Source organism: Dama dama, chromosome 17, assembly GCF_033118175.1.
Source record: "Dama dama isolate Ldn47 chromosome 17, ASM3311817v1, whole genome shotgun sequence".
Classification (NCBI taxonomy): domain Eukaryota; kingdom Metazoa; phylum Chordata; class Mammalia; order Artiodactyla; family Cervidae; genus Dama; species Dama dama.
The window spans coordinates 28,409,959-28,436,462 of record NC_083697.1 but is presented as its reverse complement, the minus strand read 5'-3'; the positions used below and the strand labels follow the sequence as shown (position 1 = coordinate 28,436,462).

At 38.9% G+C, this 26,504-nt stretch overlaps 1 protein-coding gene across 4 annotated transcripts in view; it reads right to left on the bottom strand.

Moving 5' to 3' along the window:
• The window catches only part of SLC9B1 (solute carrier family 9 member B1), a 73,320-nt gene that overhangs the window by 44,860 nt on the left and 1,956 nt on the right, over positions 1-26,504 (bottom strand). The window contains exon 2 of one of the 4 annotated variants that reach the window (XM_061164303.1): positions 16,122-16,246. The exons of the other annotated variants lie outside the window; for them this stretch is intronic. Within the exon in view, the coding sequence (XP_061020286.1) occupies positions 16,122-16,246 (125 nt within the window). The remainder of the gene's footprint in view (positions 1-16,121; positions 16,247-26,504) is intronic. 4 annotated transcript variants of the gene reach the window in all.

Genomic DNA, 26,504 nt, shown 5'->3' with positions numbered 1-26,504 from the left:
GACTGTTGCTTCCTGACCTGCATACAGATTTCTCAAGAGGCAGGTCAGGTGGTCTGGTATTCCCATCTCTTCAAGAATTTTCAAGAGGATTAGCACCATTAAAATACTTGAGCTCCAGTGCACCTAAGTCATTAGCTCAGTGCACAAAGTTCACCCACTTAATAATTTCTGAATGTTACTCTTCTGGACTCTGAAGGTTAAAGCAGCGAAACAAAAAAGGAATATAGGTTTCTGCTCTCATGGAGCTTATATTCTATAGAGGGTAAGGGAAAAATAGTATTTTCAGACTGCAATTTAATACTGAAGAAAGGGAGGAGCCAAGATGGCGGAGGAGTAGGACGGGGAGACCACTTTCTCTCCTACAAATTCATCAAAAGAATAACTGAATGCAGAACAAACTTCACAAAACAACTTCTGATCGCTAGCTGAGGTCATCAGGCGCCCAGAAAAGCAGCCCATTGTCTTCTAAAGGAGGTAGGACAAAATATAAAGGTAAAAAGTGAGACAAAAGAGCTAAGGACGGAGATCCGTCCCGGGAAGGGAGTCTTAGGCGGCACTGCTTGGGGTAGGGTCCGGGCCTGAGTGCCCTGAGGACAATCGGAGGGAGCTTCTGTGAGTTGCCAACTTGAACTGTGGGAGACCAAAAGAGAGAGAGTAAATTAACCGGCCGGAACACACTGCCGGCCGTTCGCAGAACAAAGGGACCGAGAAAGTCCAGAGAAGAGCTCGCAGGCTACGGACCGACCCAGCCCCGCCGGAGGCAGGAGGCAGGGGGGAGGGGAAGGTCGCGGCGAGACACAGGGCGCAGGCACCCGACCGGCGCGGGCGGGGACTGGGGCTGGGGACGCGGAGGGCAGAAGGCGCGCGCACCCGACTGGCGCCAGCGGAAACTGAAACTGGGTCCGTGGAAGGGAGTGGGTGCGCCACACCTTGGGAGAGTGCGCCCATCAAGCCCCTCGCTGCCTGGACCGCTCTGACGGGGAAGGCACAGAGAGCAGGCGCAGCTTTTCCTTCCGCGCTTTTGTGGAACACCCGAGGGCTGGAACCTCTCGCAGCGCGGGGCGCGCTCCATATAGAACAGCCGGGAGCCTGAGCGGCGCAGACGGAGAGAGCAGCGCCAGCCCCTCCCTGCAGAGCGACGGAACTAGCTACCTGAGTAAGAGTCCACCTCCGCCCGCCTGTGTCAGGGCTGAAATGAGGCTCTGAAGAGACCGGCAAACAGAAGCCAAATAAACAAAGGGGACCGCTTCAGAAGGGACTGGTGCAACAGATTAAAATCCCCGTAGAAAACACGGACTACACTGGAAGGGCCCTATAGATACCGAGAAGTGTAAGCTGGAACGAGGAGCTATCTGAAACTGAGCCGAACCCACACTGACCGCAACAGCTCCAGAGAAATTCCTAGATATATTTTTACTTTTTTTTTTTTTTCTAAGTAAGGAAGGAAAAAAAAAAATTTTTTTTTTTATTTTTTATTTTTTCTCTTTTATTTTCCTTTAAAATTCCCTATTACTCCCCCATTACTCCTTCACTTTCATTTTCATAGATTTTTACGATTTTTTTAATTAGGGAAAAAAAAATTTTTTTTTTCTCTTACTTTTTTTTGTTTCTTTTTCTTTTTTTTTCTTTTTCTTTTTTCTTCTTTTTTTTCTTTCCTTTTTCTCTTCTTTTTTCTATTTTTCTTTTTCTCTTATTTCTTTTAAAGTCCTCTAGTACTCCTCTACTACTCCTTAATTTTCATTTTCAATACACTATAACCTTACAAAAAAAAAAAAAAAAGGAAGAGAAGCCCTATCTTTAAACCGAAGATGATTCTCTCCCAATCTTGACTCTCTGTTTTCTACCTCAGGACACCTCTATTTCCTCCTTTCCCCTTCTCTTCCCAATCCAATTCTGTGAATCTTTGTAGGTGTCTGAGATACGGAGAACACTCTGGGAACAGACAGCTGCGTAGATCTGTCTCTCTCCTCTTGAGTCCCCCTTTTTCTCCTCCTGCTCATCTCTATCTCCCTCCTCCCTTTTCTCCTCTCCATGTAACTCTGTGAACCTCTCTGGGTGTCCCTAACAGGGGAGAATCTTTTCGCCATTAACCTAGAAGTTTTATTATCAGTGCTGTATAGTTGGAGAAGTCCTGAGACTATAGGAAGAATAAAACTGAAATCCAGAGGCAGGAAACTTAAGCCCAAAACCTAAGAATACCAGAAAACTCCTGACTACATGGAACTTTAAGTAATAAGTGACCGTCCAAAAGCCTCCATACCTACACTGAAACCAACCACCACCCAAGAGCCAATAAGTTTTAGAGCAAGACATACCATGCAAATTCTCCAGCAACGCAGGAACATAGCCCTGAACGTCAACATACAGGCTGCCCAAGGTCACACCTAACACATAGACCCATCTCAAAACTCATTACTGGGGACTCCATTGCTCTCCAAAGAGAAGAAATCAAGTTCCACACACCAGAACACTGATGCAAGCTTCCCTAACCAGGAAACCTTGACAAGCCAATCGTCCAACCCCACCCACTGGATAAATCCTCCACAATAAAAAGGAACCACAGATCTCCAGAATACAGAAAGCCCACTCCAGACACAGCAATCTAAACAAGATGAAAAGGCAAAGAAATACCCAACAGGTAAAGGAACATGAAAAATGCCCACCAAGTCAAACAAAAGAGGAGGAGATAGGGAATCTACCTGAAAAAGAATTTAGAATAATGATAATAAAAATGATCCAAAATCTTGAAAACAAAATGGAGTTACAGATAAATAGCCTGGAGACAAAGATTGAAAAGATACAAGAAATGTTTAATAAAGACCTAGAAGAAATAAAAAAAGAGTCAATTAAAAATGAACAATGCAATGAATGAGATCAAAAACACTTTGGAGGGAACCAAGAGTAGAATAACGGAGGCAGAAGATAGGATAAGTGAGGTAGAAGATAAAATAGTGGAAATAAATGAAGCAGAGAGGAAAAAAGAAAAAAGGATCAAAAGAAATGAGGACAACCTCAGGGACCTCTGGGACAATGTGAAACGCCCCAACATTCGAATCATAGGAGTCCCAGAAGAAGAAGACAAAAAGAAAGGCCATGAGAAAATACTCGAGGAGATAATAGCTGAAAACTTCCCTAAAATGGGGAAGGAAATAGCCACCCAAGTCCAAGAAACCCAGAGAGTCCCAAACAGGATAAACCCAAGGCGAAACACCCCAAGACACATATTAATCAAATTAACAAAGATCAAACACAAAGAACAAATCTTAAAAGCAGCAAGGGAGAAACAACAAATAACACACAAAGGGATTCCCATAAGGATAACAGCTGATCTATCAATAGAAACCCTCCAGGCCAGAAGGGAATGGCAGGACGTTCCGAAAGTAATGAAAGAGAATAACCTACAACCTAGATTACTGTATCCAGCAAGGATCTCATTCAGATATGAAGGAGAATTCAAAAGCTTTACAGATAAGCAAAAGCTGAGAGAATTCAGCACCACCAAACCAGCTCTTCAACAAATGCTAAAGGATCTTCTCTAGACAGGAAATGCAGAAAGGTTGTATAAACGTGAACCCAAAACAACAAAGTAAATGGCAACGGGACCACACCTATCAATAATTACCTTAAATGTAAATGGGTTGAATGCCCCAACCAAAAGACAAAGATTGGCTGAATGGATACAAAAACAAGACCCCTATATATGCTGTCTACAAGAGACCCACCTCAAAACAAGAGACACATACAGACTAAAAGTGAAGGGCTGGAAAAAAATATTTCATGCAAATGGAGACCAAAAGAAAGCAGGAGTCGCAATACTCATATCAGATAAAATAGACTTTCAAATAAAGGCTGTGAAAAGAGACAAAGAAGGACACTACATAATGATCAAAGGATCAATCCAAGAAGAAGATATAACAATTATAAATATATATGCACCCAACATAGGAGCACCACAATATATACGGCAAACACTAACGAGTATGAAAGAGGAAATTAATAGCAACGCAATAATAGTGGGAGACTTTAATACCCCACTCACAACTATGGATAGATCAACTAAACAGAAAATTAACAAGGAAACACAAACCTTAAATGACACAATGGACCAGCTAGACCTAATTGATATCTATAGGACATTTCACCCCAAAACAATCAACTTCACCTTTTTCTCAAGTGCACACGGAACCTTCTCCAGAACAGATCACATCCTGGGCCATAAATCTAGTCTTGGAAAATTCAAAAAAATTGAAATCATTCCAGTCATCTTTTCTGACCACAGTGCAGTAAGATTAGATCTCAATTACAGGAAAAAAATTGTTAAAAATTCAAACATATGGAGGCTAAATAACATGCTTCTGAATAACCAACAAATCATAGAAGAAATCAAAAAGGAAATCAAAATATGTATAGAAACGAATGAAAATGAAAACACAACAACCCAAAACCTATGGGACACTGTAAAAGCAGTGCTAAGGGGAAGGTTCATAGCATTACAGGCTTACATCAAGAAACAAGAAAAAAGCCAAATAAATAACCTAACTCTACACCTAAAGCAATTAGAGAAGGAAGAAATGAAGAACCCCAGGGTTAGCAGAAGGAAAGAAATCTTAAAAATTAAGGCAGAAATAAATGCAAAAGAAACTAAAGAGACCATAGCAAAAATCAACAAAGCTAAAAGATGGTTTTTTGAAAAAATAAACAAAATTGACAAACCATTAGCAAGACTCATTAAGAAACAGAGAAGAACCAAATTAGCAAAATTAGAAATGAAAATGGAGAGATCACAACAGACAACACTGAAATACAAAGGATCATAGGAGACTACTACCAGCAGCTCTATGCCAATAAAATGGACAACTTGGATGAAATGGACAAATTCTTAGAAAAGTATAACTTTCCAAAACTGAACCAGGAAGAAATAGAAGATCTTAACAGACCCATCACAGGCAAGGAAATCGAAACTGTAATCAAAAATCTTCCAGCAAACAAAAGCCCAGGACCAGATGGCTTCACAGCTGAATTCTACCAAAAATTTAGAGAAGAGCTAACACCTACCTTACTCAAACTCTTCCAGAAAATTGCAGAAGAAGGTAAACTTCCAAACTCATTCTATGAGGCCACCATCACCCTAATTCCAAAACCAGACAAAGATGCCACAAAAAAAGAAAACTACAGGCCAATATCACTGATGAACATAGATGCAAAAATCCTTAACAAAATTCTAGCAAACAGAATCCAACAACATATTAAAAAAATCATACACCACGACCCAGTGGGCTTTATGCCAGGAATGCAAGGATTCTTCAATATCCGCAAATCAATCAATGTAATACACCACATTAACAAATTGAAAGATAAAAACCATATGATTATCTCAATAGATGCAGAGAAAGCCTTTGACAAAATTCAACACTCATTTATGATTAAAACTCTCCAAAAAGTAGGAATAGAAGGAACATACCTCAACATAATAAAAGCTATATATGACAAACCCACAGCAAGCATCACCCTCAATGGTGAAAAATTGAAAGCATTTCCCCTGAAATCAGGAACAAGACAAGGATGCCCACTCTCACCACTACTATTCAACATAGTGTTGGAAGTTTTGGCCACAGCAATCAGAGCAGAAAAAGAAGTAAAAGGAATCCAGATAGGAAAAGAAGAAGTGAAACTCTCACTGTTTGCAGATGACATGATCCTCTACATAGAAAACCCTAAAGACTCTACCAGAAAATTACTAGAGCTAATCAATGAATATAGTAAAGTTGCAGGATATAAAATTAACACACAGAAATCCCTTGCATTCCTATATACTAACAATGAAAAAACAGAAAGAGAAATTAAGGAAACAATACCATTCACCATTGCAACAAAAAGAATAAAATACTTAGGAGTATATCTACCTAAAGAAACAAAAGACCTATACATAGAAAACTATAAAACACTGATGAAAGAAATCAAAGAGGACACAAACAGATGGAGAAACATACCGTGTTCATGGATTGGAAGAATCAATATTGTCAAAATGGCTATTCTACCCAAAGCAATCTATAGATTTAATGCAATCCCTATCAAGCTACCAACGGTATTTTTCACAGAACTAGACCAAAGAATTTCACAATTTGTATGGAAATACAAAAAACCTCGAATAGCCAAAGTAATCTTGAGAAAGAAGAATGGAACTGGAGGAATCAACCTGCCTGACTTCAGACTCTACTACAAAGCCACAGTCATCAAGACAGTATGGCACTGGCACAAAGACAGAAATATAGATCAATGGAACAGAATAGAAAGCCCAGAGATAAATCCACGAACCTATGGACACCTTATCTTCGACAAAGGAGGCAAGGATATACAATGGAAAAAAGACAACCTCTTTAACAAGTGGTGCTGGGAAAACTGGTCAACCACTTGTAAAAGAATGAAACTAGAACACTTTCTAACACCATACACAAAAATAAACTCAAAATGGATTAAAGATCTAAATGTAAGACCAGAAACTATAAAACTCCTAGAGGAGAACATAGGCAAAGCACTCTCCGACATAAATCACAGCAAGATCCTCTATGACCCACCTCCCAGAATATTGGAAATAAAAGCAAAAATAAACAAATGGGACCTAATGAAACTTAAAAGCTTTTGCACTACAAAGGAAACTATAAGCAAGGTGAAAAGACAGCCCTCAGATTGGGAGAAATTAATAGCAAATGAAGAAACAGACAAAGGATTAATCTCAAAAATATACAAGCAACTCCTGAAGCTCAATTCCAGAAAAATAAATGACCCAATCAAAAAATGGGCCAAAGAACTAAACAGACATTTCTCCAAAGAAGACATACAGATGGCTAACAAACACATGAAAAGATGCTCAACATCACTCATTATTAGAGAAATGCAAATCAAAACCACAATGAGGTACCATTACACGCCAGTCAGGATGGCTGCTATCCAAAAGTCTACAAGCAATAAATGCTGGAGAGAGTGTGGAGAAAAGGGAACCCTCTTACACTGTTGGTGGGAATGCAAACTAGTACAGCCGCTATGGAGAACAGTGTGGAGATTTCTTAAAAAACTGGAAATAGAACTGCCATATGACCCAGCAATCCCACTTCTGGGCATACACACTGAGGAAACCAGATCTGAAAGAGACACGTGCACCCCAATGTTCATCGCAGCACTGTTTATAATAGCCAGGACATGGAAGCAACCTAGATGCCCATCAGCAGATGAATGGATGAGGAAGCTGTGGTACATATACACCATGGAATATTACTCAGCCATTAAAAAGAATTCATTTGAACCAGTCCTAATGAGATGGATGAAGCTGGAGCCCCTTATACAGAGTGAAGTAAGCCAGAAAGATAAAGACCGATACAGCATACTAACACATATATATGGAATTTAGAAAGATGGTAACGATAACCCTATATGCAAAACAGAAAAAGAGACACAGAAATACAGAACAGACTTTTGAACTCTCTGGGAGAAGGCGAGGGTGGGATGTTTCGAGAGGAATCGGGTGGAGAGGGAGGTGGGAGTGGGGACTGGGATGGGGAAGACGTGTAAATCCATGGCTGATTCATATCAATGTATGACAAAACCCACTGAAATGTTGTGAAGTAATTAGCCTCCAACTAATAAAAAAAATTAAAAAAAAAATACTGAAGAAAATATGTTACACTGATCAAGGGGACATTTCAACCATGATCTGAATGAGGTGACACTGTGAGTCATAACAAGGCAGATGGACTAGGAACACACAAATATAACATCAAGAATCACACAAGGATTCATCAAGAATCATATCAAGAGACCAGGTAGCATATTTTAAGATCTGCAACTATGTCATCATTAGGATTGCGCTTCCCACATGGCACTGGGCTTACCCGGTGGCTCAGATGGTAAAGAATCTGCCTGCAAAGCAGGAGACCTGGGTTCAGTCCTTGAGTCGGGAAGATACCCTGGAGAAGGGACTGGCTACCCACTCCAGTATTCTTGCCTGGAGAATTCCATGGACAGAGGAACCTGGTGGGCTACAGTCCATGGGGTCACAAAGACTCAGACACAATTGAGTGACTAACATTTTTTCACTTTCCCAGGTGGCACCAGTGGTAAAGAATCTGCCTGCCAATTCAGGAGACATAAGAGACTTGGGTTTGATCCCTGGGTCAGGAAGATCCCCTGGAGAAGAAAACAGCAATCTACTCCAGTACGCTTGCCTGGAGAAACCCATGGACAAAGGAGCCTGGCAGGCTGCAGTCCATAGGGTTGCAAGGAGTCGGATACAACTGAAGTGACTTGGCACGCATGCACCCACATGATTAGGATAGCAGGACATGGGATCCAGGGGAGCAAACATTAGAACTTGAAAACCTAGATAAGGAGTCTGAATAATAAATGTACAGGTTAGGAGCTATTAGAGACTTGGTATTTTTCAAGCAATATTTGTGCCTGGCAATTACCCAATGATGTTTATGGTGAAAGTCACTCAGTCGTGTCCAACTCTTTGCGACCCCACGGGCTATACAGTCCATGGAATTCTCCAGACCAGAATACTGGAGTGGATAGCCTTTCTCTTCTCCAGGGGATCTTCCCAACCCAGGGATCGAACCCAGGTCTCCTGCATTGCAGGCGGATTCTTTACCAGCTAAGCAACAAGGGAAGCCCAATTATTCAATACTCTTTACATGTTTATCAAAAGTAGAACTGATAGGTCATATGCATAGTAACTAAAAGCAAGAAATTTGGAGCTGAGATAGAAGTTATTTATTTCCCTAGGCCTCAGTATCCTTATCTGTAAAATAATGGTATAATAATTGCTTAATTTATTGGTTATTGTGAGGATTAAAAGATAATAACAACTGATACAAGGTGCATTGTGCTGAACACTTAACATGAATCATCTCATTCAGTTCTCATAACTCTATCAATTATTTACTATTATTATCCTTATTTTACAGATGTTAAAACTGAGACCCAGGAAGGTTAAGTAATTTCCCCAAAGTCACACAGCTAGCAAGTGGCATAGCTGGAATTTGAACCAAATACTCGAGTATTATTCAAATCCTTGTTAACTTTGGTATCATTTGTCTCTTCCTTTTAGTTATTCTGGTGATACTGCATTGCGGATTTAAGTTACATTTTCTTGATGACTAATATATTTCATATAGTTATTGGCCATTTAAATATCTTCCTTAGTAAAGTATCTATTTAACTCACTTAATCCACTTAAAAAATGAATTGGTTGACTTTTTCTAACTGATTTGTTGGGAGCTCTTTATGTAGTCTAGAATGGATCTTTTCTTGAATATATAAATACCCATTTATATATTCTCTGTGGCTTGCATTTTCATTCTGGTGATGTCTTTGAATTAACAGAAGTTTTTATTTTAATTTAGTCCAATTTATTCTTTTCTTCCTTATGGCTAGAGCTTTGTTTTAGAAAACTGCCAACCCTGAAAGAAAACCCAGAAAGTTATTCTCTTTACACATTCTTCTAGAAGCATTAGTGTTGTGTCGCTCACACTTAGGTCTATAATCCATTTGGAATTGATTTTTCTGTATAGTGTGAGGAAGAGATAAAAGTTCATTTTCCTGCTTATGATATCTAATTGACTCAGCATGGCTCAGATGGTAAAGAATCTGCCTGCAATGTGGAAGACCTGGGTTCCATCCCTGGGTTGGGAAGATCCCCTGGAGGAGGGCATGACAATCACTCCAGTATTCTTGCCTGGAGAATCCCCATGGACCAAGAAGCCTGGCAGGATACAGTCCATGGGGTCACAAAGAATCAGATACAACTGAGCAATGACACACAGCACATTCATTTAAAATATCATCTTTACCCATTACAATGCAGGGTCACCTTTCCTGTAAGTCAGATGAACACATATGTGTGAATTTATTTGGGGATTCTATTCTAGTCACTGGCCTAGTTTTCTATCCTTATGCAACACTACATTAGTCCATGTATAATAGATATTGAGAGAGTTGGACTGACTCTTTGCATTTGCATATAAATTTTAGATTCAAGTTGTCAAATCACAAATACACACACGTGCATGTACACACACACATGTATACATATACAACCTGCTGGAATTTGGTCTGAAATTGCACTGGATCTACAGAGTAATTTGGGGAGAACTGATTTTTTTTTTTTCCTTTGGTCACACGGTGAGGTTTGTGGGACCTTAATTCCCCAACCAGGGATTGATTCTGTGCTCTTAGCTGGGAAAGCACAGAGTCTTAACTGCTGGACCACCAGGAAATTCCCAGAATTGACATCTTAATAGTATTGAGTCTTCCAATCCTTGGACATTGTATATCCTTCCAGTTATTTAGATATTCTTTAATAACATTTTGCAGTTTTCTGTTCAGAGGTCTTGCACATCTTCCATTAGGCTTACTTCTAGGTAGGTTTATTTCTAGGCATTGAATGCTTTTTTCAATATTACCAAAATAGTATCATTTTAGAAATTCATTTGTTTTTACTAATATAATACAGGCCTTAAAATTCACTTTATTCTAATCATCTATAAACTTTTTTGGATTTTCTAACTATAAACTATGTTGTTGGCAAATAGAAGTTTTATTTATGCATTTAATCTCTTTTCCTTTCTTTTCTTTCTTACAACCAATTGCACTGGTTGTAACCTGTCTTTATGTTGCCTCATATTCTTATTTACCTTGGTATTGCCTGTTTTCATGCTTTCCCTGTTTAACTATAGATTTGTTGGTAATAAAGCCTTACATTATTTATTTGTCTGAAATGTCTTAATATCACCTTCACTTTTGAAGGGGATTCTCATTAGATACAGAATTCTAGGCAAGAAGCTATTTTCTGTAAGCATTTAAAAAATGTTCCACTGTATGCTGGGTCCCATAATTTCTGCTGAGAATTAAACTATCATTCTTACCATGGTTTCTTTGAAGATAATATATTTTCCCTCCCTTTGGCGGACACTAATTAATCATAGTTACTAGAATTTTTTTATTTTAATAAAATATACATGATATAAAATTAACCACTTTAAAGGGATTAAAGTACATTCACATGGGCTTTCCTGGTGGCTCAGTGGTATAGAAACCACCTGCTAAAGCAGGAAACGTGGGTTCAATTCTTGGGTCAAAAAGATCCCCTGGAGAAGGAAATAGCAACCCACTCCAGCATTCTTGCCTGGAAAATCCCACAGACAGAGGAACCTGGCAGGCTACAGTCCATGGGGTCACAGGCGAGTTCGATACAACTTAGTGAATGAAGAATAACAACAAAATACATTCATGTTGTTAAACAAACATCACCACTCTCCATCTCCAGAACTTTTTCATCATCCGAAACCAAAATTCTGCATCCATTAAACAATAAATGCCTATTCTTCCCTCTCCAAACCCCTCGGTAATCACCATTCTACTTTCTGTCTCTTAAGGATTTGACTACCCTAGGTACTTCATATAAATATAATCATAAAAATTTGTCCTTTTGCATCTGATTTGGTAAAATGTCTTCAAAATTCATCCATGTTGTAACAAGTTATCAGAATTTCCTTCCTTTTTAATCTGAATAATATTCCAATTGTGTATATACCACATTGTGTTTATCCCTTTATTTGTTGATGGACATTTGGGCTGTTTTCACCTTTGGGGCTATTGTGAATCCTGCTGCGGTAACAAGGATGTACAAATAACTGCTCAAGTCTCTGCTTTCAGTTATTTTGGGTACATACAAAGGAGAACTGATGGATCACACAGTTATTCTATGCTTAATTTTTTGAGAAACTGCTATACTATTTTCCACAGTGACTATATCATTTTATACTTACATTAGTGAAACACAAGGGTTCCAATTTCTCCACACACTTGTTAATACCTGTTATTTTATTAATAGCCACCATAATGAATATGAAGTGGTATCTCACTGTGGTTTTGATTTGCATTTCCCTAATGATTTAACTTATATGCAGAGTACATCATGAGAAACGCTGGGTTGGATGAAGCACAAGCTGGAATCAAGATTGCGGGAAGAAACGTCAATAACCTCAGATATGCAGATGATACCACGCTTATGGCAGAAAGTGAAGAGGAACTAAAAAGCCTCTTGATGAAAGTGAAAGAGGAGAGTGAAAAAGTTGGCTTAAAGCTCAACATTCAGAAAACTTAGATCATGGCATCTGGCCCCATCACTTCATGGGAAACAGATGGGGAAACAGTGTCAGACTTTATTTTTTTGGGCTCCAAAATCACTGCAGATGGTGATTGCAGCCATGAAGTTAAAAGACGCTTACTCCTTGGAAGGAAAGTTATGACCAACCTAGACGGCATATTAAAAAGCAGAGAGATTACTTTGCCAACAAAGGTCCGTCTGGTCAAGGCTATGGTTTTTCCAGTGGTCATGTATGGATGTGAGAGTTGGACTGTGAAGAAAGCTGAGCTCTGAAAAATTGATGCTTTTGAACTGTGGTGTTGGAGAAGACTCTTGAGAGTTCCTTGGACTGCAAGGAGATCCAACCAGTCCATCCTAAAGGAGATCAGTCCTGGGTGTTCATTGGAAGGACTGATACTGAAGCTCCAATACTTTGGCCACCTCATGCGAAGAGTTGACTCATTGGAAAAGACCCTGATGCTGGGAAGGATTGGGGGTGGGAGAAGGGGATGACAGAGGATGAGATGGTTGGATGGTGTCACCGACTCGATGGACATGAGTTTGAGTAAACTCCAGGAGTTGGTGATAGACAGGGAGGCCTGGCATGCTGCAATTCATGAGGTCGCAAAGAGTCAGACACGACTGAGCAACTGAACTGAACTGAACTGACTGAATGATTTTGATGTTGAGAATCTTCACTGTCTATTCAAATATCTCCCTTGAAGAAATATGTATTCAAGTCCTTTGCCCATTTTAAAACTATTTTGTTGTTGTTGTTGAATTACAGGGTTCTTTAAATGTTATGGATGTTAATCACTTATCTGATATCTGGCTTGCAAATATCAATATTTTCTTTCATTCTATGGGTTGCCTTTTAAACTGTTGATAGTGTCCTTCCACATGTAAACATTTTTAATTTTGATGTTGTCTGATTCGTCTTTTTTTCTTTTTGCCTCTACTTTGGGTGTAATATTCAAGAAATCATTGCCAAATCCAAATTCATGAAGCTTTCCTCCTATTTTTTCTTCCAAGAGTTTTATAGTTTTAGTTCTTAGAATCATAGTCATTTTAACATATCTGTCTCCTAACCCAAAAATCTGGGCCATTTAAAAATCTGTTTCTATTGTCAATTTTCTGTCTTGGTTTGCGGTCATATAGTGTTGTCTAATAGCTGGCATGGCTAATCATTTTTATTGAAGCGTTGACGTTGTGTATAAGAAATGATACAGTGTCTAAACGATACCTTCCTCCAGAGGGAATGTATGGAGTGGCAGAGCGCTGGTCACCTTAAGCAAGTCAGGGACTGAGCTCAGTAGTGGTAGCTTCGTGACACTCAGTTCTACTTCTGTTCTAGTTCCTAGGGAATAGTTCTCTAGGTATTTTGCCTGAGATGATGCTCCCAACAAATTATGATATCGCACTTATTTTTCCTAGATCTGAGATACATTACCATTTTCCCTTGGTTCACCCCTATTGTCTATGCCTTCCTGTCCTGGAATAACTGAATTAACTTTTCCAGGGTCACACAGCTATGGAGCTGGGGCCAAAACCAGGCAGCTTGGTTCCCAAGTCCACACTCTTAAAACTAAAGTGCTTATAATACATCAGACACTGTGCCAGATATAGACTAAGGCTCTCACAGGCTTTAGATGCTCCCATTTAGAAAATGGCCATTGTAACTTAAATCTGTTTTTAAAAAGAAAGAGAAAAAAATCTATCAAATACCTAACTTTATGGCTTTCCTATTTTAGAAAAGGAAGTATTAAAAATAAGGACCTTGGGGGCTTCCCTGGTGCTCTAGTGGTTAAGAATCTGCCTGCCAACGCAGAGGACATGGGTTCAGTCCCTAGTCCAGGAAGATTTCACATGCCATGGAGCAACTAAATCTGTGTGGCACAACTACTGAAGCCCGCGCACCTAGAGTCTGCTCAGCAACAAGTGAAGCAACTGCAGTGAGAAACCTGAAAACCACAATGAAGAGTAGCTCACACTCACTGCAACTCGAGAAAGCCCGTGAGCGATAACAAAGCGCATTGAGATATCAACATACGAAATCAGGGTGGACACAAACATATAGTCCCGTGGCAATGACCCACAGGATTCTGCACAGTGTAGTCCCTGGGTCCCCCTCAAGCCTAATTTCATACCATCCCACGTTCATTTTTTTTACTCCTCGCCACCGTGATGTTTCTACAGTTCTGAGAAATTGCCAGATTCCTTCTGCAGAGCCTTGTGTGTGTGCGCTTAGTCACTCAGGAGTGTCCAACTCTGTGTGACCCCTTGGACTGTAGCCCGCCAGGCACCTTTGTCCATGGGGATTCCCTAGGCAAGAATACTGGAGTGGATTGCCATGCCCTCCTCCAGGGGATCTTCCCAACCCAGAGATCGAACCCAGGTCTCCCACATTGCAGGCAGATTCTTTACCAGCTGAGCCACCAAGGAAGCCCAATATACTTGCTTTCCCCTCCAAATGAAACACTCTGCACTACAAATTTCTCTTCATCTGGTTAACTCCCCTTTTACCCTTCTGATCAAGGACCATATCCTCAGAGAAATATTTATGACACCACCTCTGACCCTAGGTTAAGTAAGGTAAAGTATTTTATGTTCTTAAAGAACTTTGATCATTTTTTTTTCAGAGTATTATCTCAGTTCGTAATCATGTATTTCATTAGAGTGACTGTTTCATGTATTTTTCTCACTAGGCTATAGACTCTGTAATAGTGTCCTACAGGTCCTTGAAACTCTGTTCATTTTATTTTTCGATCTTTTTTTCATTTTCTTCTTCAGATTGAACAATTTCTATTTATCTGTCAAGTTCACTGATTCTTTCCTAGTTCATTTCCATTCTGCTATTGAGACCATTCAGTGAATGTTTTATTTCAGATACTCTATTTGTTAGTTAAAAACACTTACTTACTTCTTTTTTAGCTGTTTTTATTTTTCTGTTGTTAGTATCTTTCCATTTATTATGACTATGCTTATCTTTACCACATGAAACACAGCTGCTTCACCATTTTTATCTGGTAATTCCAACATCTGTGTCATTTTGTGTTGGCATCTGTTGATTTTTTTTTATCATGTTCTGGCTCTTTACACGTCAAGTACTCCTGGAATATATCCTGGACATTTTGTTGTACAGAGTTTGGCTTCTACTAAAATCTTCTGAGGAATAATTTACTTTTTGTTTGTTTTAGCAGGCAATCAACTTAAGTTGGTACAGATAATAAGCTCTCTCTTACTTTCTGTGTGCATGTCCCAATTTCAGTTGTTTACAAAGCCTTTGCTATACTCTCATTAGTTTGTCCCATGAAGCCACTCAGAGGTTGGGCATTCAGTCACTGTGACGTGTGCAGTGGTTTTTTTTTTTGATGTTTTAAAAATTCTTATGTCAGTTTTTAAAGCCATTGCTATGCTGCTTTGGGCCTATCTCATCCATGCACAGCTGGAGGTGACACAAGACATTTGGTTGGGTTCAAACACAGAATTAAGGCGCCCCATTCTCCAGCTTTCTCCTCCCCTGAATCCATACCTCCTCCCAATCCTATTTCTCTCAAGGTCTCTTTCCCTGGTTTCTCTAGTCAGAAGCTGAGGCTTTTCTCTGAGTTTTAGCTGTCCATAATTCCATAAATAGTGCCTGCCCTTGGGGAAAAGCCAAAAAACGAAAACAACTGTAATAACAATGATTCCTCACACTCACTTTGGACTGCAGGGTCCATTTCCCAGATCTTCAGGCAATAAAAGTAGGTTTTCTATTATAGTTTTTGGCCTCCAGTGTGGGCCTTAAATAGCTGAATGACTGAGGCCTACCTTCAGGTTAAAGCCACAAGAGCAAGAGAAATTGACCTTCATAGTTTTGACTCTCCTTCCCAATCTACCTGCTTTTATTTACTTTTCTGAGTCCTCAGGTAGTTGCTCTTTGCATTTCGTTCAGAGTTTTGGATCATGAGCAGTGAAAAAGAGGTTGTAGTGGACTTACTCCATCTTGAATGGAACGCGAAGCCTCCGTACTTCAGGACAGTAAGGACCATATGGGGTTTTGTACCCTTGATCTGTACAATACTTGATAAATGGAAGGCACTCAATAAATATTTGCAGAAGGAACTGAGAATAAAGATATACCAGATACTGAAAATGACAACAAAAACATTCTGCATGGTTAACAGGAAGGACATCTTTGAAATAAAAGTAAGAGTTTCTAACATCAAGCATAAGCATTTCAAATACAATAAGAAAAAATAAAATAAATTATAAAACGAATAAGATCCTTAAAGACTATGCTACTGTAAAGATAGATAAGAAGTTAACAGGACAACTTAGAACTTAGAAAAAGATTCTACTCCTACAGAACAAAAACTTAAAAGATTGGAACTTTTGAAGAACTAAAACTCTGCCTAGGATAGATTTTTGGCATAATTTTAATGGGGGCAAGTTGAAGGGGAAAAACCAAGTATGTGAGAATGTAGGGATCAGAAGCTGATGGGTAGAACACATGGGCCTTAGCTCTCACCCTAGTTTCCCTTCCCCCCTTTTTAATATTGTGCCTGTCTGCTTTCTTCTTTGCTCTAGATAGCTCCTTATCTCTATTTTCCTTTGGACTTCTCACTTTCCCTGGACATATCTTTTTTTCTGAAATTTTAAAAAATGCCTATTTCCTTAAGATGAATTTTGTAATTTAAAATGCAGATAAATTAAACTAATGAATTTTATCTTTCTCTTAACAGTTGGTTTTTTGGGGAGTTAATTTCTTGATAGAAAAACTCCTGTTAACAGTTCTGTGCACCTATCTGAAATAAACTTGATATAAGCAAAAGCCTTGTTGTGTAATTCAGAAGTAACTGTGGTAATCCAAGTGTCTGATGGTTACAGTCAACGTCTTCTGTTAGGAGTGAAACCAGATGGGACCCTGCCAGGCCTTTCCAGGCACAAACCACCCAGCATCATGTCCCCCACTCCTTGATTGTAGAAAAGCTTTAGCCTCCTAGGCCCTCAGCAAGTTCCAAAGAGCATACTTAATCCCAGAAGCGAGAAAACACAGAAACAGAGGAAAACAGTCAAGCAAGATAAAGTAATAATAGTTTAGCCATAAAACAAAGTAAAAGACCCTTAGTTCTTCCTCAAAGGCTACAGATAATATTCTGAGCCATATCCTTGAGGTGTTTTGCAGATACTAAACCCACTCCAGGATTGGAGAAATGGCAACCCACTCCAGAATTCTTGCCTGGGAAATCCCATGGACAGAGGAGCTTGGCGGGCTACAGTCCATGAGGTTGCAAAGATTCGGACATGACTTAGCAACTAAACCGCCAGCATCAAATCCACTACCAGGTAAAAGAACTTAACGGCATGCTGCCCACAAGTTCACAGACCCAGACTGACTGGAACAAGATTGATGATGCTGACTCCCAAAATACCACCCTGTTACCTCATCACCAATCAGAAGGATGTACATAAGCTGATTATGTACCATTGACCATTACCTCACTCTTCCCTGAAAGCCATCAAGGGGTTTGGGTCTCTTCAGCATTAGATGCCTGTCCTCCTTGCTTGGTGTCTTGCAATAAACTGCACTTTCTTTCACCACAATGCTGCGTCAGTAGATTGGCTTTACTACATATCATGTGAACAGATCCAAGCTTGGTTTGATGACAGGAGTACTCTCACTGAATATCTAGAATAGGAGTGCTCTCACTGTGTATCTGGATAGTTGGCATAATGCAAGGAACTAGGGATTTGAAATCAGAAATATGCTACTTGTATGACCTACAATCTTCTGCCATCTTTTAATGGGTATAGTACTATATACTTTTCTTACTTTGTGCTCACAGCTAGAGAAAGCAGTATCAAATTTGGGAACAATTATCCAAATTTAGGATAAAGAATCTGCCTGCAATGCAGGAGACACAGGTTCAATCCCTGGGTTGGGCGTATCCCCTGGAGAAGTAAACGGCAACCCACTTCAGTATTCTTGCCTGGGACATCCCATGGGCAGAGCCGCCTGGCGGGCTATGGTCCATGGGGTCACAGAGCCGGACACGACTGAGCAACTAAACCATCCAAATTTAAGTTTACTGGACATCATGCTTTTTGTAAACAAAGATGACTTCTTCGGTCGCCGAGTCCTGTGCCGTCAGCTGGCGTGCGCCTGAGCCGGTGCCCGCAGCCGCTGCCTCCTTGCCTGGCGAGCACTTCAGCGTTCTGAAGACGTGAAGCTTCGCTCTCACTGAGGGTTCTAAGGTCAATTGTACCTTCGTTGTTAATTAGCTTCTTTGTAAACTATAAGACATAGTTCTAATTAATAAACATTGCCCCCAGATTGTATTTATATTAAAAAAAAAGACTTTGTTGTAATTTTATTCCAGTATGTTATATTTCTAATCACCTCAGTATTCAAAAAAAATTATGCTCTATTTATTGAAGGTTTCTTCAAATCCCTTTTGGAATGAGGTACAGTATAAATACATACATACTATGTATCTTGCTACTGGGGGATAAAGAGAGATGTTTTTACAGCTCATAGCAAAAGTATGGTTATTCAATTGATAATTTTTATTAGAAGTATATACTATCATCATATTACTAAGCTTTGCTTTTAAAGTTGTGGAAAATTTTGATTGATTTAGAAGTTCTGTTTTCACCTGTTTTTATTACAATGTCTCTTTGATTGTACATATAAATAATGGACACAGCTTGTACTATAAAAAGAGCTGGGCAATCTAAGTTCTCTGCTTTTACTCTGCTATGGAGTAAATCTGTTTTATTTATTTTAATCTGTTAATATAGAGTAAATTTCCTGACTCTTCACCTTCCTGTACTTCAATTCCAAACCTATACAATGGGGTAGGGTGGAAGGATGTTAGATAATCTAATGCCTTTATCAGTTTTAAGTCTATGCTTCTATTCCCTTGGGTTTCCCTGATGACTCAGCGAGTAAAGCATCTGCCTGCAATTCAGGAGACCTGGGTTCCATCCCTGGGCTGGGAAGATCCCCTGGAGAAGGAGATGGAACCCACTCCAGTATTCTTGCCTGGAGAATCCCATGGATGGAGGAGCCTGGTAGGCTACAGTCCACTGGGTCTCAAAGAGTTGGACACAACTGAGCGACTTCACTTTCACTTTTCTTTCACTTTCTTTTCCCTTATGGACCTACTGCAAAACAAACAGTGTGAGAGAATATCAATATATGCTGCTTGGGAAATTCACGTCTTATATAAACATCATGTGTGTGTACACACACACATACACACACACACATTAGTCTTCTGTCACTTAATAGAAACAACTTCTTGTCTTTCTCTTGGTGTGTGTTCCTGTAGTGTATAATGTACTTTGGGTTTATTCTTTTGGAGCAATGTTGAACAATAGTGACATCTAGTGACTATACATATTATTTAGCAAAAGTTTATGGCCAATTGAGTCTCCTGCATTGCAGGCAGATTCTTTACCATCTGAGCCACCAGGGAAGACCCTTCTAAATGTGGGTGATTCATTTTGTGACTTAGCTAAACACCTGAAACCATTCCTCATCTCTTGTCCCTACAGATTTAAGAAAGATCAATTAAATTTGACAGGTGCATTAATTGGACACAAAACATTTGAAGAAAATTTCTTCAAAAAGTCATAATGTACACAGAGTTAAACATTAACTATTTTAAGGGAGATTTGAACTTTTTCCCTTCCTTTGAGAATGGCAGGACAACAGTTGAGTTCAGATGTGCTTCAGTGTGTAGTCCATACCCTTAGCTACTAAACATTACTGACATTTATGTTTGTTAAATGAACATTAGATAAAGTATATATGTCAATGTCTGGGTTTGTATGTATGCCTTTAGAATCTCTGGAACTACTGCTGCCTTTCAGACAGAAATCTTTTTGAGTTTACATCAAGAACATCAAGTGAAAACAAGTAACAGTATAATTCTTTCTGAACAAATGAATTTAAAAGTTATATTTATTGAGACTACTTTTTATAAAGAGCAATCAATCTAGATCAGTTGTTTTATTTTTTTAAGATAATGACTAGCTAGCACTACTGTTTAATAAGGACAATACAAATCTGGACACTACTACTCCAATTCAAATGGACTTTGCCACTATTAAAATTTCTATGGTATTTAGTTCTCACTAATCAGATATTATCTTGAATTTTTATTCTCTTAAGGTGCCTAGATCTTGTCTCCACAATAAAATGGCAAGGTATTCCAGAATTCAGAGTATGTTTTATATTCTTGTCTTTTTCTTAGTACCAAACACAATGGTTTTTCTCACCTATAGAATAAAGTTACTAACAACTTACTCAGAATCCAGGGTTTTTCACAACATGGCATCAAACCATCTTGTCCATTTTCTCTGTAGCTATTTTGACCCTGTACATAAGGCAAACTGTTAACTGCTCTTCTATGTATTGTTTACTTTTATTTGCTTGGAATACCTTCCTATTGCATCTCTTTTTTGCAAATTATATCTGTTGCTTAAGGGTTATTCCAAGAAAAGCTTCCTGCAAGGTACACCCAAAACTGGAAGTCATCTACTCTTTTGAACTCTCACATCATTTGGTCACTTCTTTACCTTCCCCCTATCTCTCTAGTTGTTTATCCTTGGGCTTCTTTCCAACCTTCTTTTCCTCTATCTATCCCTTAAATGTGGAAGTTCCTTTTGATTCTGCCTTATGCCCTTTTTTCTTATCACTCTATTTTTTAAGAAATTTACTTTACACCCAATGGCTCCAATTATGACCAGTAAGCTGAGGAGTCTGGTCTAGAGAAGCCCCCCCCCGAGATTCTATCTGGTATATTTACCAAAATATTGAATATCTCTACTTGATCACCTTTATAAGTATTTTAAGCTCAGTCTATGCACAACTGAACCCAAGACCATTCCCCAAATCTATTTCTTCTTCAGAAAATTTACTATCTCAGAGTAAAGCTACCATCTACCTAGTTGCTCAAGTGAGGAACTGAGGAGTCATTCCTTCTCCCCACTTCTCCTTTTCTGCCAACATTCAGTGAGTTACTAAATCATAACACAAGCTCCTAAATATTTAAAAAAATGTTTCCACTTTTCTCCATGTAAATTGCCACTACCACAGTCCAGGCCATAAGCACCTTTCTCCCTAAACACCATCATGGCCTTTCCAATGGTTTTCCCCATTTTTCTAGCCTTGGTCCTCCCTACTGTAATTTTCATAATGCAGAGTAATCTTCTAAAATGTAGAATGACCTGCTTAATATTCTTGAATAGCTTCCCATAGAAGAAAAACATCCAGATTCCTCAAACTCAGCTTACAGAGCCCTCTGTTATAACAGCTAACTTTGTCCTTGTGTATCTCCTTATTCTTCACTTGGCATTCTAAACTTCAACTGTACTAAACTGTAGTTCTTCAAAGTGGTCATGCTTTACATATTCAAGACTTTATCAATTTTATATGTTGCCTTCTCACTCCACACCCCGGCTTTTGGCCTAGCTAATTCTACATAGTTTAAGAAGTTTTTCTTGTAGAAGCTCCCCTTGGTCTGCATTCTTATGGCAGGATCCACCCCAGTATGATAACTGCACGTTTGATTACCATCAATTTTTCACTTAATAAACATTGAGAGTACACTAAGTAACTGGTACTGTATTCTTCCTTATATTGAGTTTAGTCAGTATAGGGTATTGTGGCAGAGAAGGAAATGGCAACCCACTCCAGTATTCTTGCCTGGAGAATCCTGTGGGCAGAGGAGCCTGGCGGGCTGCTGTCTATGGGGTCACACAGAGTCGGACACGACTGAAGTGACTTAGCAGCAGCAGCAGCAGCAGGGTGTTGTGGAAGCACATACGTTATACGGTGGTGGTGGTTTAGTTGCTAAGTCGTGTCTGACTCTTGCGACCCCATGGGCTATAGCATGCCAGGCTCCTCTGTCTACGGGATTCTCCAGGCAAGACTACTGGAGTGGGTTGCCATTTCCTTCTCCACGTTTGATACATGGGATCCAAGAAATGTTTCTCAGAGACTCGCATTTTCACCTATTTTCTTGGTATACTGAATCAGTGCTGATTTCATAATCATTTCTGAGTTCTTTGAATTACCTAACATAATAGATGGTGGATAAGTATCTAATCCCATTAACTGTTGGATTTTAAACACATACAAAATGTTTTCACATTGTATGAGGACTCCAGGCAACCATGACTTTCTACTTAGCAGAGTTTTTCTTTGCTATCACTTTGTATATAATGGAGTGTAAAAACTGAAAAAGCAAGCTGCTACAATGAAAGATATGGGACTTATTGTTAGAACACCATGGTTAATAATTCCGCTACTTTCTGAGTACGTGTCCTTTGTCAAGATCCTTAATCTCTCTAAGCCTCAGTTTTCTTATCTGAAAAAGGTAGTTATAAATTCAAATGAGATAAGAGAAAATGAAAGTATAACACAAAATGTAAAGAAGTATCCAGATGATATTATTATTATTATTGTTATTGGAAGGACTACAGATCAGGTCTTCCTGTTACTGGCCATCTCAGCTCTATAAAGAGTTCTAAATCTCCTCCTTCATCTTCCCTTTAGCATCTAAAATGTTGGCTTTTGTACTTTAATAAACACATATGCATGGGAATGTTTTAAAAAACAAAGATAAATATTGTATGATTTCACTTATAAGTGGACTCTAAAACAAACTAATGAATATAACAAAAAAGAAACAGACATAGAGAACAGACCAGTGGTTACCAATGGTGAGAGGGAAGAGGGAGGGGCAATATTGGGGTAGGAGATTAAGAGGTACAAACTACTATGTATAAAACAAATGAGCTACAATGATATATTGTACAGCACAGGGAATATAGCCAATATATTATAATAGTTATAAATGGAGTATAACTTTTAAAAATTGTGAATCCTATGTTGTACACCTGAAGCTTATATAATATCATATATCAGCTATACCTCTGTAAAATAAAAGTCAGATAACAAGTATTGACAATGATTTGGAGAAATAGGATCCTCCTCTACTGCTGGTGATAATGTTAAATGATACAGCCACTTTGGAAAACAATCTGGCAGTTCCTGAAATGATTTAACATAGTTACCAGATGACCTAGCAATTTTACTCTTAGGTATATTCTCAAGAATTACATATGTCCACACAGAAACCTATAAACAAATATTTATAGCAGCATTACTAATAACAGCCAAAAGGCAGATCAACCCAAATATTCATCAGCAGATGAATGGATAAGCTAAATGTGGTACACCTACACAACGGAATATTATCCAGCCATTAAAAATACATGCTATGATAAACCTTGAAAACATAATACTAAATGAAAAAAGCCAATCACAAAAGATTACATATTATCCATTTATGTGAAAGTATATAACAGGGAAATCTACAGAGACAGAAAGTAGATTAGTAGTTGCGTAGGGTTAGGAATGGGGAGGACACAAAGATTTTAGCAACAAGTCATGGCATTTTCTTTTTAAGGTGATGAAAATGTTCCAAAACCACAGCGATAGTTATTCATATCTGTGAATACACCAAAAGCACTGAAATGTATACTTTAAATAAACAAATAGGTTATGAATAGTATGATATATAAATGATAATAAATCTGATTTAAAACAAAAACAAAATACACACAGATAAACAAGCCAAAAAATTTAACAAGTAAATATTAAAGGGACAAGAGTTGGAAATATCAGTCATTGAAAGTCTAGAATTTAGACATATGGAACAAAAAAATACCAGGCCACAATTTTTGAGAAAATGTTAATTGGAAGTGTAGGTGGCACAAAACAGTAACAATTTGAATCATTTCTCAGTAAAATGGTACCACATTATGCTAAGGCAGGATATCTGGGTTCAAGGACTAGGTCAGCTACTAACCTATCTACTGACACCGAGGCAGTCTGCCTACCCACCACTCTTATCTTTCAGTTTCTTGATCTCCTTGACTCCTATGATCCTTTTTCCACCCTATCTCAGCAACACACTCACAAGGCCACAAACATCAAATGGCCACTCAATTCTGCCCAGCTATGCTACTATGCTTCTCTAGTATTGCTACAGACTGAATATTTGTATCTCCTCAAAATCCATATGTAGAAATCCTAACCCCCAATGTGATGGTGGTATTAAGAGGTGGGCCTTTGGGAAGTGATTAGTTCATGAGGGCAGAGCACACATGAATGCAATCATAAAAAGAGACCCAGAGAATGCAATCTATAAAAGAGACCCAGAGAACTCCCTTGCCTTTTTCAGACACATATGAACCAAGAATTGAGCCCTCACTAGACACTAAATCTGCTGGCACCTTGATCTTGGACCTCTCAGCATCTAGAACCGTGAGAAAAAAAATCTGTTTGTAAGACAACCAGACTGTATTTTTTTGTTGTTGTTATAGCAGCCTGAATGAACTAAGACAAGTATGACTGCCTTCTGTGTTCAAAATGACTATCTTTATATCTTCTCTTCACCTCTTAAAAACTTTCATCCAAATGTTCCTTCTCCTACTGATTAACTTCAAGCAGAAACTCATCTTCTGATCACTGAATCCACCCGTGTATCTGCGTCTCTATCTATACTCACTGCCTTTCTTCCATTATGTTTTATGTTCATGTTCCTAGGTCAACATTTCTACACATTCCCTGGATTCAATTCCCTCTCACTTTCTCAGAGACTCCACTTTTAAGATATGCATTTTCTCTCTTGTACAATATTTTCTCCCTCTACACTGGATCACTCCCATTAGCTTAAAAACATACTTAAGCATCCCCATGTTTAAGAATTCTGCTTTGACCCCACATATTCCATTTCTCAGTTCTTCATAGTGACATATCTTGAGATATCCACATCCATTTCTTCACATCACACATACTCTTTATTGTGCTTATTAAAACTCAGCAGTCATTTATTTTACATTACCTCTCAGCATGTGTCAGTACCATTAGCCATGCTTTGTCATCTTGGCTTTTCAAGTCACCACATGCTTCGGGTTTTCTTCCTATCTCACTGCCTACTCCTTCTTCATCTCCTTTGCTTGCTTCTTCTCCTCTGTTTTACCTCTAATCACTGGAATGCTCTCTATGAACACACTTTCCCTAGGCAGTTTTATCCATTGATACATACTGATGTCTCTCAACTTTCTATCTTTGGTCCCATATACAGAACTCAAAACTCAGAACTTACTTTATATTTTTAATAAGCAGATCAAATGTAAGGTGAGCAAAATAAAAATACTCCCCCCTACATAATTTCTTCCCAAGTCTTTACTATTTGGTAAACTGAAAAGTGTTAGTTGCTCAGTCATGTCTGATTATTTGCAACCCCATGGACTGTAGCCCACCAGGTTCCTCTCTCCATGGCATTTTCCAGGCAAGAATACAGGAGTGGCATTCCCTTCTCCAGGGAAGGGATCTTCCTGACTCAGGGATTGAACCCAGGTCTCCTGCATTATAGGCAGATTCTTTGGTAAATGGCAAAACCATCCACTAAAGCTCAAGACAAAAACCCAGAAGCTTCTTTCTCTCATTTCTATATTTAAAACATCATCAAGTCTGTAGGTTCTGCCACCATATATATCTCACACCCAAACATGTTTATACCACATTAGCCAAAACTATGGTCATTCCTTCCTGGATTATCACACTGTGCTCCTACTCTTGCTGCCCATCCCCTGTGGCCCATTCACCACATAACAGGTGGAACATACCTTTATACAATAAATCAGATTATATTACTCCCTACCAAAAAAAAACTCCCTATTGGTTTCTCATCACACTTTTAATAAATAAACTCTTAGCTTATTCCATGCGTAGATCCCCATGACCAACTCAAAGCCTTATATGCTTGGGCCCCTACCTATCTCTCCTTGTTCACCTCCAAGCTCATCTTGTTCCATTTTTCCTACCTTCCAGCTACAGCATTCTTAATGATGCTCTTTGAAAGAGTCAAGTTCTTTCCTACCTTGGGTTTTTCCAATTGTAGTTTCTTTTACCTGCAATATTCTGATCCCCAGTATTTCCATGGCTGGCTTTTTTATGTCACTGAGGTCTCAGCACAAATGTCAACTCTTCAGAGAGGCCTTCCCTAACCAATCAATCTAAAGTAACTGCTCCCTTAGATCCTCTCACTTCACACTGTTTTACTTCTTCACTGCATTCGCCATTATCCAAGTTTCCTTATACAGATATTGTTTACCTGTTTATTTTCTACCTTTATTAAAATGTAAGTTCCATGAGTCAGGAATCTTGCCAGTCTTTTTTAACCATGATATTCACGATGCCTGGCAAGTCCCCTAAAAATATCTCAGCAAGTCACTCGACTTGAGCAAATGACCTGAGCAAGTCACTCGACCTCTCTAACTTATATTTGTGGGCTTA